Source organism: Tympanuchus pallidicinctus, unplaced genomic scaffold (assembly GCF_026119805.1).
Source record: "Tympanuchus pallidicinctus isolate F22 unplaced genomic scaffold, pur_lepc_1.0 scaffold1, whole genome shotgun sequence".
NCBI classification, from domain to species: Eukaryota; Metazoa; Chordata; class Aves; order Galliformes; family Phasianidae; genus Tympanuchus; species Tympanuchus pallidicinctus.
Window position 1 is genome coordinate 49,061,190 of NW_026294618.1, and position 18,767 is coordinate 49,079,956.

General features: G+C 39.4%; 1 protein-coding gene and 1 long non-coding RNA gene across 3 annotated transcripts in view; one reads left to right on the forward strand and one right to left on the reverse strand.

Annotated features, from left to right (window-relative positions):
* The window catches only part of LOC128078164 (uncharacterized), a 231,379-nt gene that overhangs the window by 159,253 nt on the left and 53,359 nt on the right, over positions 1-18,767 (reverse strand). The gene's annotated exons all lie outside the window — the stretch shown is intronic.
* SMPDL3A (sphingomyelin phosphodiesterase acid like 3A) lies at positions 669-14,467 on the forward strand. Of its 2 annotated transcripts, none has more exons than XM_052677729.1 (8): positions 669-892; positions 2,604-2,817; positions 3,312-3,456; positions 6,513-6,609; positions 7,756-7,958; positions 9,062-9,242; positions 11,294-11,418; positions 12,615-14,467. In XM_052677729.1, exons 1-8 carry the CDS (start codon positions 778-780, stop codon positions 12,924-12,926), a joined length of 1,392 nt encoding a protein of 463 aa, XP_052533689.1. In that variant the 5' UTR covers positions 669-777; the 3' UTR covers positions 12,927-14,467. The 2 variants fall into 2 exon arrangements, with proteins under 2 accessions (XP_052533689.1, XP_052533696.1); XM_052677736.1 differs by having other exon boundaries at positions 7,780-7,958.

The window sequence follows — 18,767 nt, forward strand, 5'->3', positions numbered from 1 at the left end:
GCCGAATGAGGGGCCTGCAGCCCTGCCAGCCCTGCCTTTGCCAACACCGGAAAGCAGAGCCAAGCAGAAAGCACTCGCAGTGGGGGACCCTGAGGGGCAGCTGGGGATTCTTGACAGCTATTCTGATTTGCTAACCAAACTGACACTGAGCCATTCACAGGAGGCTGTTCCTTAGCAGATCTTTAACCATGAAGCAACAGGGACTCAGCAGCAGCAGGGACAGCTTACAGTACGCCTCAGCACTTTTCCTTAATTAAAATAGTACACTTTTAATACTGAAGCTGTATTCCTCGACTTTCTTAGATGTATGTTAAGCAATCAGAAGCAATTTAACATGTATACTAAAAGAAACCTTCCTTCCATAAAGATTCTGCGGACATATTTTAAACTCCTGTATGACTCCCGAGCACTGCCTGCACACAGGGACGAGGCCTTTCCTAGGGCTGCAGGCACTGTGGGCACGCAGCACCTCGGCCATCAAGGTGTTTCGCTTGACCAGAGCCATCAGGGTGAGTCCAGGCCGTGCTCCAGGAGCAGTGCTTGCTGGCAACGCGGCCGGATGCCCCTTTTGGGAATAAAGGAGGCAGCCCTGGACGTCACAGCGATTCCCCGGCACCGAGCAGGCAGCCCAGGTTCAGGCGCCGCTCGCACCGGGGCGGAGCGCGGCGGCGGCGGCGGCTTCCGGCGGCCCCGGCCAGGTTGCGAAAGGTTAAGGCTTGCTCGAGCTGTCCCGGGCTCACCCCTTTCCTCCTCTAGGGCGCTCCCGGTACCGCCGACATGGAGCCGCCGGGGGGACGCGCCGCCCGCCTGGCCCTCGGCCTGGTGCTGCTCTGCTCTGCGCTGCGAGCTGCCGCGGCGGCGCCGGCCGGCCCGGGGCCCCGCTCCGCCGTGGGTGAGTGCGCCTGGAGGGCAGCGGCCGAAGCGGGCGGCGGGAGGGTTACGGGTGAGGGGTGGCCCTGTCCCTGCTGACGGTGCCCGTCAGGGAGCTCGGCTGCCGCCTGTAGGAGCCGGGCCGGCCCGCACCTCCTGCCCTGTCCGAAGTCGGGAGTCGTTTTGTGCCTCCCTTCGTGGATTTACCAAATACAGCCAGCTGCGCTTCTATATCCAACTAGCTGCAATATCGAGTCAGTTTTAAGTATGTAATTACGGTGCCGTTCAGGTTACGGAAGGGTTAAATGGGGTCTTTACGTAGCTCCCAGGGTACCTGGCACTCCAGGCAGCGGCGGGTAGGTGAGGTGAGCCCTGCCCTGCCGGCGGTGTGTGCGCTGCAAACACTGGCTGTGCGTCTGTGCTGTCACCCGGCAAACACGCTTTGATCGGCCTGACTCCAGCACGGTGACAGACACAGGTGAGTGCTTTGGCACTGGCTCCATGGGACTTTCAGTTCCCGTGGCCCACAGACACCACAAACCAATGCAGAGCCACGTTCACGTGCTTCTGTGTCTCTCGTGGTGTTGTGGATCTCAGAGGTTACTGCTGAGCTTTGCTTCCTGAAACAAAACTCCACAGGGTCAGCTCGTGTGCTGCCTGCTCTGTCACTGACTGAGAATGTGGCCCTGGGAAAATCAATTGGTGGCAGTCCCAGTTTCACAGCAGGTAACCCAGATACGCGTTCCTTTTCCAAATGCTTTGAAACTGACAGAAAGAAAATATTCATATATTTTACTGAATGTAAAAGCTGGCAGTTTCAGACAAGCATAGTTCATCATGTTCAACATGTTGCCATACATCTTTGTGCTTCTTTTTTCTTTTTTTTTTTTTTTTTTTTTCCTTCACATGTGGTGCTAAGCACCACTAAGCACCATTCTCAGCAGTGGCTGAGAGTGTGTCAGCCTGGACAGTACTGAGTAGGTAAGGCTTTCTGATAAGGAGCCCAGTCAGTCTGTTGGCAGCTGGGGAGTGCTTAGAAATCCTTGCACTCATGCTGTATCCTGCTATTCTTTTTTAGATTGTTATACTTTATAGTAACTTCAAGCCAGGCAAGATCTAGGAAAATAATTAAGATTACAACTACCTCACTTTTTAGTTGGTGTAATTCATAACTCCCTCTATCACCTCTTCTGCTCTCTACCACTTCCTCAACTATTGAGCTTCCAGATTGTTATAAGTGAAGAGCTTCATGTACCAGCCCATACCAACCTCTAATTTTTATTTTTTTTTTTCTGCTGAATTGCTTAAACCCGTGCTTCTGTTACCATTTTTTTCTAAGCAGATTGTATAAAGGACTCACACCAGGAATGCACCTCTCAAACACATTAACCAGACAGGAAAATTAGCAATTTGTTTTAAAATAATTCTCCAAAACTTCAAAGAGAAATGGCAGTAGAAAAACTGGAGCAAACTTTGAGTTATCCATGTGTATCCCGTTCACGTCTGCAAGTTGTAATCATAAAGCCACAAAATTACTACTTTTTTTTTAAAGAAGAAGACTTGCATTTTTCAGAAATCAATGTCAGCAATTTCTGGTGATATTTAGATTCAGCTAAGAAGTTTGTTTTTTTTTTTTTCTTTTTTTTTTTCCCTCCAGGCTATATAAGGAATGGTATTCTTGAAAACCTGTTGGAAATAATGCATTTTCTTTAACTTTTGTTTTCTGAAAACAGGGCAGTTCTGGCATATATCTGATCTGCACTTAGATCCAACTTACCACATCACTCCTGATCACACCAAAGTTTGTTCTTCTTCCAAAGGAGCCAATGCCTCTAACCCAGGCCCTTTTGGAGACTTTTTATGTGATTCTCCTTATGAACTTATTTTGTCAGCATTTACATTCATGAAGGATTCAAAACAGCAGGCTTCATTCATGATTTGGACAGGGTAAGTGTTCAAGTCACTCTACGGAGCAATACTTCACAAATTTGTATTTGCACCAACACATCTCATTTTATTATCTAAAAAATACTACTTCCTAGAGTCTGTTTTCTTGTCTGATTAGCTAGTAAGTGAATGATTGATTGAGCATTATAAGGCCTCAGGAACAGATCTTAATCTCTGTAATCATTTGAAGATACTGTTCATTGGGACATTTACAACATGACTGTTAGTGCAAATTAATAGAAGTGGTGAAGGGAGGGTGGGAAATGACAAAAAACTGAAGTGTAAAGAAAGATAAGAGAAATAAGTGACTGGAATGAATTGTCATGGAAGGCACTGGATTTTCTAAGTCTTAAAGGCGTTAAATGTGAAGTGGGTTCTTTTTTTTAGAAGATGCCCTTTGTTGGATTCTGTGAGAGGTAACTAGAATCAACAGTATTACAGCTTACAACTTCTAATCTTAAGTTCTTTGTTCATAAAATTTTCTCTTTTTTCAGAGATAGCCCTCCTCATGTTCCAGTGGAAGAACTCTCCACAAAGTTGGTCATTAATATCATTGGCAATATGAGTTCTACAATTCACAGTTTCTTTCCAGATCTTCAGGTTTTTCCAGCCTTGGGAAATCATGATTACTGGCCACAGGTAGAGCAAATGAGAAACTTGTTTATGTACCATACTGAACTTGTTCTTCAGAGGCCAAGTTTAAAAAAAAACCAAACATTACAGTAGTGGGATACGTGTAACTATTATTCTGGAAATAGATCCTGCAGATCTCCAATTAGCATTTAAAATTATCAAGAATTCCAATCAAGAATACAGAGTCACGTCTATGTGTTAAATTACCCAAACAAATGATTGTGTCAGGTAAAATCTGTATGTTGCCTGAGGTGATGCAAATTTGGTTCTAATCATTCTTCATGGCTTAGAACAACCAGGTCTTACCAATATGTTTCATTTACACTCTCATTTTTCCGTGCTGTGTAAGTCAGGCAAGTGTGTATCACAACCATCTGACAGAGATACACCCTCAGTGCATATGGCAGCATGTGGTAGGATTCAAGGCATACTGGAATGCCTACTAGAAATCTATCTATGTACATCACTGACTTATTTTTTTAATCAGAGACTGTTGGAAGAATTTTTGAAGTGTACAAATGTATTTTGTAAATAGTTTTGACACTGTTATTAAAATACCATTTTTTTTCTTTCCTCATTCAACTGTTAGAAATATTCCCATTGACAATTTACTGGATATGTGGGCCACTGCAGCTGAGAACAGTGCTTCTTTGCTTTCAGCGTTGTATGGATATTGTTCTTGGCACAGCTCAAAAATAAACAGTTGCTTCATTTGTCCTAGTGCAAGTTGATCTGGCAGTGCTCAGGACTGAGAAACAAATTCAGTCATTGGATCTGAGAGGATTGGAAGGGACGTTTAGCAGGTCAACTAAAATAATTTATAAAGACATTTATTCCAGCCTTCTGTGCTATTCATTAGGCCTGTAATGGAATACTTGCTACAGTAAATGATTTTGGTATACTAGTATCATTGTCTGGAGTTAGTGGTTCCCAAAACTGGGAGTAATAGAAATGCTTGGAGAAGGGAATGGGTTGTATGAGAAGGAAAATCAGAGCTAATCATGTAGTGTAGCTTGGAGATGTGGGTGCCTGGATGAAGACAGGACTTCAGTCTTTTGTGTTCTGATGCTTGTAGTATAGCTTGACCTTGTCATTTGCAGTAACAGGAGATCAGGTTGGTTCACCAGAGACTATTGGTAGAACATTTTACCACCTTAAATGAGGTTTAGATTCAATTGAATTGGTTGTATTTATTTGTCTGCTTATTTATTTGTTTATTACTGTGTTTGCAGAGAGGAGTTGTCCTTCAGCATTCTCCTTTGGTATAGAGGGAAAAAGCTGTGTACAGTAACCTTTCAGACAAAGAATGAAGTAAATCCACGTGGCAGACAAGTCTAGTGACTTTTATGACAGATGAGAGCTTGTTTATGAAATTGAGTTTGAAGGTGGAAGAAGTACTGTCAGCAGGGGCAACTGAACACCAAATAGCATTTTGAAACAGGCTGCTTATTGGGAAAACTGTTGTATTTTCTCTGTGCTAAAACACACGAGTATTTCTGTGTTGCTTTGTTTGAAATGTCACACTTTTCTAATGTGCAGAACTGGCATTCTGTTCTATCGCTGTTGGAGAAAGACTGTGGGCTTAGAAATTCCCCACTATGAGGTTGTTGGATTTTTTTTTGTTTTTTGTTTTTTGTTTTTTGTTTGTTTTTTTTTTTTGCTTTTAAAGATGTTTCTGCTTTTCTTGTGGATATGCTTGGCAAGATGTGCTGAAGACTGGAAGCCATGTGGAGCAAACCACATGCCATAGGCTGTTTCAGGGTCTGTGAAGGCTGTTTGCTTATTGTGCACCAGAGAACTTTTTTGCTTTCTTTTATGTACTGACCTATCATAACAATTTCATGATCTTGGATGATTTTTCTTGCAGAACCTATTAAAAGTACTGATCAAGTTAATCAGGCACTGGAATACCTTTCAAGCTGTGTATTGTGACCTTCATTTTTCTGCATAGGCTCACTTTGTTTCACATTCTTGTCCCTGCTTACAAGTGCCCTAACTGCTGCTTGATCTGAGTGTTCACAGAAGGCTGGATTGCCTTTTAGAGCCTGATACCAAACCAATTTCAGGCCATAATGTGTCCTGTTATCTAAAATCAGACTTTGCTGTATCTGTTAGTGACTTAACTCTGGCTGAACTGATGTGGCGCAAAGCTTTCTTAGTAACTAATATCTGTGCACTGCAGGCAACAAATGTCTGAACAGACTCCTGATTGCACCACTTCTAAGCTGAGACTTATTGCCTAAGCCTCTAACAAAGTATGTTTAGTTTCAAAGATCTTAGGTCAAATTTTAAGCTTAAGAAAACATATACTGTAAGAGTGTTCCTGTTTTTTGACCCTGGATTTTTTTTCTTCTAGCACTTAGCATCCAAACAGCTATCTTAGGAAAGACAAGGATAAGCTGGAATCATCCTGTTGGGCTCAGATGTGAGCGTGGCAGTAGTGTAGGCTGGAGTAATTGGGCATTACTTGGCTTAGCCTGAAAAGTGTTGCAGTCCTTGTTAGAGCAGGTGGGAGAAAAGGCTAAAAACCTTATATTTTAAATGCTTTGTCTTCAGAACTATATGAAGTCGAAGATATATTGGCAAATTTAATCAAAATATTTCTTAGCACCTTAGTGGAATTTTGGGGAGCTGCTGTGAACCCCAAGTTGCATGAAAGAATCATCATCTATATAATAAACTTGAGTTCAAGGTTGTCCTCCAGGAGACTGTATTTTCAAAAGGCAAATGAACTGTAAATCTTCTGTTTATAGTTTTGCAGAATGTATGGTTTTCCACTCCACACTATGGTGTGCTCCTAAGGCTTGAAATATTTCTGGCATTAGTTTACCAGTGCATTAACATTCAAGAAATGTAAACCATGCTGTCAGTTCTGAATAAGTTCATTTGTTTGTTTTTGATCAGCATTACTGGATGGAGAGAGGTTCTTTTTTTCTTTCTTAAGTTCTTCCTGGTGATGACTGGTTACATTTGTGTTTTCAGAAAAGTCAGGTGGGATGTTGGTGTTGTTTTTATACATATGGCTGAATGACAGCACTTAGGAAGGTTATACTGTCTCACAGGATCAGCTTCCCGTAACTACCAGTGAAGTTTACAATGCTGTCGCAGATTTCTGGAAGCCTTGGCTAACTGATGAAGCCATCAGCACCTTCAGAAAAGGTAAAGAACATCAGTAATATATTGTAAGGCTAAGGCTTAGAGAACTAATAATCCTACAGATTTGCCCCCTTTGCTCAGGTAAGTCACACAGGCTCTATCAGTTGCTTCTTCTGGAAGAAGCTATTTATCTTTTTGTATGTCATTGTTTATCTTCAGGATACGTTTGTTCTCCTCTGGTGCAATAATTACTACTGCTTTTTGTAACACATGCAGTTTTATTGGCTTTGCACAAGTACTTGTAAAGCTACCTTCAGGGTTTCATAATAAAAATAGCTTTCTAGATGCACAAGAAGAGTTAACTTTCGCTTTACAGAAATCGATTAAATACTGTCTCTGTTTTGATACTACATGTATTTCAGAGTAAGTATGTAACTGTATATTTCCTAAATTCATAACAGCACATAATCTTTCTTACATTGTTAATTCCATTGTGTTTGTATTCAGCTTCCTAAACTGGGAAACTATTTATATCCTTATTATGATTTTCATTTAGCAAAGGACTAGAAGATTCAACTCAATTTCCAACCCAGAAATTATGGATTTGGAATTTTAATTTGTGTTTTTGTGACCTCTGGATAAGAATGGAATTAAGTATTCTAATAGTAAAGTAAAACTCAGCAAGGCAGATCTTATAGTGTTACAGCTGTATTGTCATTGCTTCTCTGGAGTCTGGTGGACTATGAAATTGCACTCATTGATGTTCTGTATGCCATGGAGGATTTTAGGAACTTGGACTCATAGAAAAATAAGGTGTTTACTCGTAATTATTTTCCAGTCTAAAGTTAACAGACTTTCAAAGTACAAGGCTACTAAACTCAAACAGTTCTTCCAAGAGGAATGAGGAACCTGTGTGCTTGCAGTATTTTAGGGAATGTGTACTTTTAGCAGCTACTGCATCTCTGTCTATGGAAGAAATATGAACTGGATAAAGGCATACGAAAGCTCAAACACAAAGCAGTTACAGGAAAAAAAAAATCATAAAATATTCAGTATCAACTTTTCTTACTAAAATGTTGATGAAAACAGATTCTTAAGATGTTCCTGTGGTGGTACATGGCTTGGCTAATTGTGACATGTTCAATGTTACTAGAATGAAGAATGCTAGATTCTTTTTCAGTGGCTTGAAACCTTTTTTTTTTTTTTCAGATGATGTTGATCTTATTTTCACAGGTGGCTTTTACACACAACTGTTTGAATCAAATGTGAGCTCTGAACCACTCAGGATAATCAGTTTGAACACAAATTTGTATTACAGCCCAAACCATGTGACTGTGAATATCACAGACCCAGCCAACCAGTTGGCCTGGCTGGAAGGAATACTAGAAGCCTCTTCACAAAAGAAGGAAAAGGTAGGGGCCATGAACAGAACCCACTGGCGTGGTTTGTTTAAACTTTGATAATTAAAAAAAAAAAAAAAGAGAGAGAGACAGTGAAAATATAAACATTATTCATGTTACCAAAGAGATTGCAAATGCTGAAGTTGCATGTGAATGTAGTAATAGTTCTTCCTTGAATATTCATATTGTGTACATACTACAATAATCGATAAATTAATTGAATACCCTTTCTGAAATGCAGTAAAATTCCTTTTCTTACCTACCTATGTACAATACTGTAGGAACCGGAATGAAAATGTTTTCACTTTTGCTTCTGAATTATTTTATTCATAGCCTTTAATTTTAAAATGTGCACTTTTGGTCTGAGACAAAAATTAGTATATTTTACATTTTTATGTAATTATGAATGTAAAGAAAAAAGATTTTATTAACCACAAAACTCAGTCAAGCTGTAGCTATTGCTGCAGTCTGAGCGTTAATAATTAACTGCCTTATAAGTTCTTAAAATGAGGTTATAAAATGTTGGCTCATTTTAATTGACTGATGTGGGGATTGGATTGTTAGCTGAGCAAGAAAAGTGTTTAATTTGAAACCTGTTTACAGAGCTTGTTTTCTTTTTACTGACAAGGAAAATAGTAACTTTTTTAAACGTTGTAATACAAAAGAGAGAGTAGGAATCCATTTTCAGTCCAAGACAGGGATTTTAACTAGCTCTTATATTCTGCTGAATGTCAGAGCATGCAGTCTCTATAAAATTCTAACAAAACATTTTCTTATTATCCTCTTGAAATGTCAAGTCATAACTCTTGCTGTAATAACTTATTAATTATGTCAAATGAAAAAGAATGTTTTTCTTTGCACTATAGTCATGCATAGACTTATCAGAACTTTTCAAAGATACACTGAATTCATGAAGAAAATAGTACTTTTCTCATTACAAGTTTAAACTTAGAGTTTGTATTTTGTCTAGCAAAACTGTTGTCATTTCCAGCTTTCAGAATGCCATGTCAGAGATAACAACGATTAACACGGTTTTATAATAATGCTAAGTTACAGTTAAAAATGTGAGTTTTGAAGGAAGATGCTAATTGTGCTTTCTCCATCTAATTCCTTAGGTGTATGTAATAGGACATGTACCAATAGGATACTTGCCGTTTGCAAGAAATACCACAGCTATCAGAGAATATTACAATGAGAGACTGGTAAAAATATTTCGCAAATACAGTAGTGTTATTGCTGGCCAATTTTTTGGACACACACATAGAGATAGTATCATGGTCCTCCTGGATGAAGAAGGTAGTGATGTTTGTTGAATCCTTCGTCTTATTCTTTTTGATTAAAAGCAAATTAATATTTTCTTGCATAGTGTTATCAGTCAGACTCTGCTAGAAATGGAAATTGGGAAATTCTGCTGTTTTTCTGCAAGAATTCAAGTCTTGCACACTTCCAATTTTTTTTTCTTTTTTTTTTTTTTTTTTTTTTTTTTCTGAAATCAGAAAAGACTCTGCAAGCTTCCTATTTTTTTTTTTTTTTTTTAATGAATGCTTATGCCTAGACAAGAATTTCTAGTCTTAGCTCTCTACTTTCTCAGTGACAGGGGCAAATTGTACTAGCTAGTTGCTATTGTGTAATGTGTCAAAGAGAATGTTCTCAGGCCAACTAGACATGCTCTGTGTTCTTATGTTTCCTGCATCATTACTGTGCCTCTCTGCTGAGTTCCCTGCTGCTTTGAAGTTAATTAAGATAAGGGTAAGCAGGAGGCAGGGGAAAAAAAGTCGCTGCTTGTTGCATCTCTTAGATCAGCTAATTTCCCTTCATGAAAAGCACCCAGGTTTGAAAATATTGTTTATTGCCTTGAAATCCCTTAGTTTTAGTCATGGATATGTATGTACTCTTACATCTTTAGCTGAATCTCTCTAACAATTAGCTAGTGAAATGGATATTTGTATATATACCACAGTGAGTGGTCCACTGCTTTGGTTTATGTAAAATACTCAAATGTTAAGCTGCTCTTCATCTTTCTGCTTTATGTGAACTCCTGAAAGTAGTGCCTGAAATAATGACTGGGATCATAGAATCATTAATGTTGGAAAAGACCTCTAAGATCATTAGTCCAACCGTCCATATACAGTGATAGGTTTACTCAAAGAGATCTAGACAGCTGCCAAGATATGTCATATTCGAGTTTACCTTTTTGCATGCAGTTATCATGAATTAATGCCAAGTAAAAAGGAATCCAATCAAAGTGAAAGAAATGGCCTGTGATATGTTTAAATGGTTTTTCAAGGCAGACGTATACCCACATATTTTTGGACCTTGTCCTATTTGTGCATAAAATCAACACCTGTACTGCAGATTTCACTCAAGAAATACAGAACTTATAAAAATTTTCATATGCAAGTAGCAAATTATTTTAATAATTCTGCATTTTTTGACAGAATTCAAACAGTGAACTTTAATGTAGCTAAATGCAGCTCATGTTTATTTGTACTGTTTTAGGCTCTCTTATTGATGTCATTTTTCTTTTAGAAAATTTTAGAAAATTTCAGAGAATTCAAAGTTCGTATCATACTGATTGATGTAGCCAATATCAATGTGCTGAGATACAGAGTTCATTTCTATCTCTTCTAGAAGCATCTACTGATTTCCTAGCTTTTAAAGCTTATGGCCTTGTGATTTCACTGCTGTGGTGTCACAGAAATGAGTAGTTAAGGTTGTGGGTTTTTTGTTTGTTTGTTTGTTTGTTTCCACAGGGAACCTCAAAATATCCTTGATGCATATTCTATTTATTGAAACCTTTAAACATCCTCATGTTTCAGTTGCTCTGAAGTGTTCATATCCTAGGTTCTGGGCTGGTCTAGATGTGTGAAGATATCAGTTTATGATATCTTAATGTTTCTAATAATATTATAACTACATGAAGAAAAAGTACAAAAAGCAACATATAAAGTACAACATGAAGATTCAAAGTTCAGAATATTTCTTCAGTAGAAATGTGCAAAATAAAGAGACCTTAGTTGTAGGGAAGACCATTTAGCACTTAGGTAGTTGAATTGGTGGGAAGCCTCTAATATAGATAAATTTCACTGATATGCAGTGGAATGTGGGCTGTGGTAATTTAGTAATTTACCCTTTTTTTTTTTTTTCTTTTTTTTTGGTTACCGAGTGGACGTGTAGAAGGAGTTCACAGTGATGCAGCTAATCCAGGGTTTAAAATAAATAAATAAAATTGTGATGTACCTAAGTCAGTATCTATAGTTCTTGCTGTAGTGGTTTCCCCCAGAAACATTATTTAAAAAATAAATGACTGAAGGGTAACTGTTTCCTCATCTTTCCTTTTCCTGCAGGGAAGCCAGTAAATTCCTTGTTTGTGGCACCTGCTGTAACCCCAGTGAAGAATGTATGGCAAATGGAGTCCAATAACCCAGGTGTCAGATTGTATCAATATGATCTCCTTAATTATAGCTTGCTGGTAAGTAAGGGTTTTAAAACATGTTTAAGGCTTTTGAAATACTTAAGTACGTTGTCATTACAAATTACAGCAGGATGTCAGCCTTTGTAGTATTATGGTAATCGGTGGAACTTAGGTGCTTACCATTGTTTTTCTTCCTGGGAAAAGAAAATGAAATCAGACAATTTCATCAGTCTGTCTCTATCTGCAAGACTACTCAGTACTTCCTGTTCTCTATGAATATCTTACAATATGGAAGCAAAAATGATTACAAATTTCTGAGCAGAACCCTCAAATTGCAAGGAACAGGAGAGCTCTGCAATACTGAAAAAAGCTCGCCTAAATCCAGGGCTCCTTTACATACCAGTCTTTGCTGGTATGTTAATGCTGAGCTTTGGGAGGCAATCCATGAAATGCTTCTAAGGGTTGTAGAACTGCAGATGAAGAAAATCACACTTTTAGCCATGTGATGCCTTTTATGTAGCTTTCTAAATAATGTTTCTACTTTTAATAGGAAATTGTAAGGAAACTTAGACAAATTAGGATACTTCTATAGTCTTATTTGATTTTTTTTTGGAGAGAAATTGAATCCTATAAAGCTGTTTTGGCTCTAACTAACTTAGATGTTCTCTGGGTAATTCAGGGTAAAATCTTGCCCTTGCTGAGTTCAGTAACAATGCATCCTGGAGCTTGATTGAAACTGGGGATTTCCTCTGGAGATCTATGCTAGTATGGACTGCTCCTTTCTTGCACAGATTTCATTCCTGTATCTTCATCATTTCTTTTTCCCTGAATTCTTCCTGGGCCATTTTTTTTTTCCATCTCATTTTGCTGTTCAAGCAGAACCCATAGAGAAAAAAAAAAAAAAGAAAAAAAAAAAGGTTCTATGTTTCACCTCGTTGCCTCAGTCCCAAACCAGACACAACCAGAGTGGCATTTTCTTTACAGTTTGGACAGGAAAGATTTCTAACAGTGCCACTGTTTCCTTTTGTCTTCCTTTTTTCTTCTCCCCATCCCCCCACGATTACCACACTGCATGTTCCAGTTTTGGGTGTAAGCCCAGCTCTTGGGGTGGGACGTGACCTTCTATTCAGTTGTAAATAATGAGGAGTGACAGCTTCCTAATCAATATATCACTCTGGGGACTTAATGAAGCAGGGAAGAAAGCAATACAGCCGTGCCTTTTTTTTTTTCCTTTTTTCTTTTTTTAACTGTAGGATCTTTGGCAGTTTTACATGGACCTCAGAGATGCCAACAAGAAAAATGAATCAAACTGGAAATTAGAATACATCTTGACTAAAGCTTACGGCATTGGAGACTTGAAGCCAGAAAGTTTATATGAAATGGCCAAGCAGTTGTCTGTGCCACATAGCACGTTGTTTGAGCAGTATTACAATAACTTCATTGTGAGTTATAACAAAACCATTGTCTGTGAAGAGGGGTGCAAGATCTGCCAAATATGTGCAATCCAATATCTGGATTATTCCTCATACACAGATTGTATCAATCGGGAAGAAGCGTGGAGATGAAATCTCCAATGCAATTTATGCTAAAGTTAACCAGAGCCTTTGATTTAATGAACTCTCTCATCCTCTCACTCAAGCTCTGACGCACTGGTGTGGAACCTGTGGGACTTCTCCGAATTTCAGGGGAGTAATAAATCTCCCTAGATCTTCCTTCTTGTAATCATGTTTTTCTTCCATATCCAAATGAAAGTTTATTGTCTGTGTAACGGTGGGCAGATATTTGGCTGTTTTTTCAAGTGTCTTGTGCCTCCTGTAAGAGGCATTAGAAAATGTGGGAATGGAAGTTAGTTCTTTGGAAATCCAAGCCTGTTATTAGGGTTTATACACATAGGCAATGCCATTTCAGGCATGAGATTTATATATGGACAGATTTCAGTCATCTGCAGATATTTTCAAAGCATAATTTTCAAAACCTGTGTTTGCTGAGGCTGCAGTGGAGTTATCTTGTTGATATGCTGCCAGTATTAGGCATCTTCCTGTCCCTGTGCCAAGTTTCTTTTTCTCTCTTAAAGAGCCTTTAAATCCAGCTCTGTTTAGAGGCATGTTCTAATGTCAGCATCGATGTCACTTGATGGATCACAAAACTGCAAACTGAAAATGCTTAGTGTAATTTTAGAGTAAATGTCCAGCACCAAGTGCCTCTTTCATATAATAGGGCTGTGTGTATTAGTACTGCTCTCAAGCAGTCAACTGCTATAAGATTTTGCAGTACACTGTGAATTTAAATTGATAAATAATAATCATTAGGCAAAGCATAGACATATTGTGTCCAGTACATGTAAACACATGTCATATTTTTTGGGTTTCTCAGGTTTATTTTTTCAAAGAGCACTCTAATTCTTAATGTGAAGCTTATCATATGTATCAATTTACTGTGATTACGTGTGCAAGATGATAATATTAAAAAGACAGTTTTTCTATAGTATGTAATCAAGAACAACAAGTTAACAGGAATTTTCTGCAGACTGTGTGAGGAAGTACAGAAAAAATTCAGTGGTAAAAAGTGATTATTCTCTCTATGTTTCTTGGTTGAGTTTCTCATGGCTGCGTTCATTAAAAAATGCTTCTATTACCAGTGTCATTTCTCCAAGGGCAAGCAAAGTTATGGGTGGATAGCATGCAGGCAATAATAGGACAGCTGAGGTTGCTCCAGTTTGTCGGGTGGGTTTTGTTCAACTCAGTTTTGTGCTTTGGACAACTGTCTCTTTCACTGTTCTAAGTTTTCTGCTTTGTTTTCATTTTTTCCTGACTTCTGTTTAAACTTAATACTACCAAAAAAAACTCACAAAAAACAAGAAAACCCCAACCAACTACAAGGCATCCTGGAAACGTGCAATAAAAATTACCTAGCTACATTCTTCGTCTGTTGCTGAATCTTAGGGAAAGACTTGAACTATGTAGCAGATTATTAGCTATGGAGCTCTTGGATGCTGTTAATGATCTGTTTGGATTGTTGCTTCCTAGATTTTTTTTTTTTTTTTTGGTATGTGTTACTATTTAGTGAGCATGAGCAAATAAATGTCTTCAAATGTCTAAATACCAAATTATGCTTGAGATTTTTTTTTTTTTAAAGACATACAATCTGAATTTATCTGAACTTTAGCTGAAGCTTTAATTGGAGCCAATAGTTGGTGTGGCACCAGCCAAGGAAGTTGTTTCAGCCAGAGGGATTTATCCCTCAGAGAGTTGCATTTAGCCGGGGTATGTCCATCAAGATGCATCCTGTTACACAGGCTGGCATTCTCTGCTTCTACTGTATGTAACTACTTGTGCAAAGTGCAAACTGAACTGGCCAAGAAGGATCCAGGAATAGTTTGACTGCATCAGCTTGTAAATAGGAAATAAAATACAAAGAACTAAGAGCTGCTAAGAATTTTACACTGAAAAAATTCTAAGATAGATCACATAAACTTAAAAATCACCTGTATCTAAGACGAAATAGAAGGTGATATTTTTTTATTTCAGATTCATGCTGTATTTCTCTATGAATCTAAAAATATTTTAGAAGTAAGTTATGTTTTCCTGACAGCAGATTTTTTTTTTTTTTGGTGGAATAATAACAATTAAATATCAAAAAGGAATGACATGATAAAACTTCTGACTCCCACAGACAACATTCCACATTTCAAATGATATTTTGTGGACCCATCTTCAATGAAAGGCTCGGAGGAATATTTTTAAGGCTGCATATGACAGAAAGACAAATTACACCACCTAGTGGAGTAGAAAACTTTGCATACATCTATACAGTTTGAAATGTATTGAAAGGGAGAGTTATTTCTCAAATATTCTAGGACTTACCTGCTAATTATCTCTTTTGCAGCAGTACTGCCACGTTGCTCGTTTCTTCCTGGGTATTAAATGATTTCAGGCTCCTAGAGTCCATGCCACTTAAGGGGAGCCTGAACCCTGAGGTAAATGCAGGTCTCAGCCGATAAACTGAGAATAACTGAAGTCTACAGAAGGGATCTTCAGAGGCCAGCTCAGCTAGCCAGGAGTAAAGCAAGTGATGGAAACAAAAGATTTCCTTCCAATTAGTTTTTATGCTTTACTTCTCTCCTGGAATGAAGTACCTGAGCTTATGTCTACCTTAAAAGGTACTGCCACCTAATAGGAGCGCTTCCTTTAACAAAAGAGTTGGTTCTGAGAAACTGATTCCACTGCAGCAGATCCTGTTTGCAGTTGCAGGACACTAGATGTACCCTTGAAGTGCACCCACTGTCTGCACTGCATCTGAAAGACCACTCTCTATGAGCACTTTACAGTCTGAATGAAAGCACAGTAAGTGGGAATGATCATTAAACTCAGATGAGAGGTGTGCTTCTGATTCAAGCTAAAAGTAAGGTACGCCCTGAGGCCACTATTAATTGTTTTAGATTGGGGAACTGACTGCTGTCTCATCATTTCTATTTTTCCACTTGTCAGCTTGAAGAGATGACTGGAGGAGATGGGCAGTGTGCGTTAGTGGAAGTGGTGTTGAGCTTGAGTTGCCTGAAGACAGAAATAGGTAATGAGGTACTCCTAGTTTCCTGTGATGCATTTTCTGTGTGGGCAATTGATGAACACACAGAATCTTTAAGGATGAGTATCTAGTTTAGCAGTCATGTAAGTTCTCTTTGTTGAAGCAGACATTTCAAGAGGGTGAGCTGTCACATTTGTCTAAGAATAAAACCACTGGGAAATCCCTGATGCACAATGAAGAGGAACTGTGCCAATGTTCATGAAGAATGGGACTGTAAATGTCTAGAAAAGACTAGCTGCTTTCCTTCTTTACTTCCCAAAAACTGGAGGGAGACTTTTTTTTTATCTGCTTAGTGCTACAGCTTTCAGGAAAAAAGAAAAAAAAAAAAAAAAGAATCGCTGTAATTTCACTTGTCATCTGTCAGCTCCAGCTTTCTTGTTCTGATGGAGGAAAATCCTACCTGGGAATTCTGCCCAGTTTTGTTAGTCACTGGTGACATGAATGTTGTTTTCATATTGATGTGAACTATCATAGCTATAGAAATTCGAAGAAAACACATGGATAAAAAATTAACCAAAAATGTTAACCATCACACATTTAATTAGTTTTTGATAACTGTGGAAGTGGCAAAGGCAGTTTGCTACATGAACATTTCCAATGTTACTGGATTACTTACATCAGATCCTGTGAACGAGCAGTTTGTGTTTCTCAGAGCTGCCCCTGCAGGTGTAAGAGGAGTCACCAACAGGACAGGAGGTGCAGAAGATGTCTGACTGAAATCACAATGAGGGAGCTGCTTAAAAGCAAGGATACTGAAAGTAAAACCAGTGGAAATATGGCAAGTTGCAGTTCAATGCACTCAGTGAAGCAGTGGGAGGAGCACTGATGATGTTAAACCCGTGCTTCTAAATGTAGACAAATTACAGATTTTCACATGCAACTTACATTGCATTCAATGGTAGATCTATATTTAAAGAGCACTTGAAAAAAATCCTTCAATTGTCTTTATTTTAATCTAGTGATCTGAATCTAGCTGTCAAATGTGGCAGATAATTGCTGAAATATTCCTTCGTCATGTCTTCTAATGCACAGACAGTAAAAGAAAATTAGCACACTGTTCTCATACCCCGTAAAACTCTGAGTTAGATTTTAAAGCAACCACTCAGACATCAGGAATATTTAAGCTCAAAAAATTTCTGTGGAGCTGGATTTTTTCCTGTCCTGAAAATCATCCTGAGACTTCAATATGTTGCACTGGAATAAAACCAAGACCTTGCTGAGGTTTTAGGCAGGGAGATATGCAAAGTGGAGTTTTGCACCTGAGCCTGATACCTTGTCTTCAGCAGTTGCTCTGCATCTGTCATGGTGCTGAGTGTGCTTTCTCCTCCTACCCTGGAACATACCTTTCAAATTAAAATTTGCTTTAGAGCCATTGCATTAATATGAAATACCTGGAACTTGAGCAAGGCCTTTGACGTGGTTCCCCACCACATCCTTATCTCCAAATGGGAGGCATATGGATTTGATGGGTGGACCACTCGATGCATAAGAAACTAGTTGAAAGGCCGCAGTCTGAGGGTGGTCATCAATGGCTCTGTGTCCAGATGGAGGCCAGTAATGAGCAGTGTCCCCCAGGGGTCTGTCTTGGGACCGGTGCTCTTTAGCATCTTTATCAGTGACATCAATGATGGAATTGAGTGCACCCTCAGCAAGTTTGCTGACGGCACAAAGCTGAATGGTGCGGTCGACATGGTGGAAGGAAAGGATGCCAATCAGAGGGACCTCGACAGGCTGTAAAGGTGGGCCCAGGTGAACCTGATGAGGTTCAACACAGCAAAGTGCAGAGTTTTGCATTTGGGACAGAGGAATCCCAGGCATCCATACAGAGTGGAAGGAGTGGTCCTTGAGAGCAGCCCTGCGGAGAAGGACCTGGGGGTCTTGATAGATAAAAAGCTTAACATGAGCCATCAGCGTGCCCTTGCGGCTCGGAAGGCAAATGGTATCCTGGGCTCCATCAGAAGAGGAGTGGCCAGCAGGGACAGGGAGGTGATTGTCCCCCTCTACTCTGCTCTTGTGAGGTCCCATCTGGAATACCGTGTCCAAGTATGGAGCCCACAGTACAAAAAAGATAGGGAGCTGTTGGAGAGGGTCCAGAGGAGAGCCACAAAGATGATCAGGGGACTGGAGCACATCCCCTATGAAGACAGGCTGAGGGAGCTGGGCTTGTTCAGCCTGGAGAAAAGAAGGCTGCATGGTGACCTCATTGCAGCCTTTCAATACCTAAAGGGCGCCTACAAATAGGAGGGGAATCGACTCTTTGAAAGGGTTGATAACTGCAGCTCAAGGGGAAACAGTTTTAAGTTGAGGGAGGGGAGATTTAGTTTGGATGTCAGGGAGAAATTCTTTACAGGGAGAGTGGTGAGGTGCTGGAACAGTCTGCCTAGAGAGGTTGTGGATGCCCCATCCCTGAGGTGTTCAAGGCCAGGTTGGATGGGGCTCTGGGCAGCTGGTGTAGTATTAAATGGGGAGGTTGGTGGCCCTGCCAGGGGCAGGGGGGTTGGAGATTCATGATCCTTGATGTCCCTTCCAACCCTGGCCATTCTGTGATTCTGTGATTCAGTGAAAAAATCTGATAGTGACACAACACTTTCAGCAGGAAAGTCTGTGAAGCAATTTTCAAGAACTTCTTCCACTTGATAAACAATTGAACATCTTGCTTGTCCAACAAAACACACCAATATTTGCATTCAAGTAGTTCTTTCATCCTATGTAATTTATGATTTCTGATGGTTCTTGTGGGCTGGATGATCATCTGATAAAAACTGACTTCAGACTACTGAGGTTAATTATGAATTAATTAATAAAATATTGAATAGCCTTAA

Coding starts and splice junctions, on each gene's coding strand:
- SMPDL3A (XM_052677729.1), top strand. CDS start 778: ATGGAGCCGCCGGGGGGACGCGCCGCCCGCCTGGCCCTCGGCCTGGTG. Junction 7,959..9,061: donor CTTCACAAAAGAAGGAAAAG/GTAGGGGCCATG, acceptor CTAATTCCTTAG/GTGTATGTAATAGGACATGT. Junction 9,243..11,293: donor GGTCCTCCTGGATGAAGAAG/GTAGTGATGTTT, acceptor CTTTTCCTGCAG/GGAAGCCAGTAAATTCCTTG.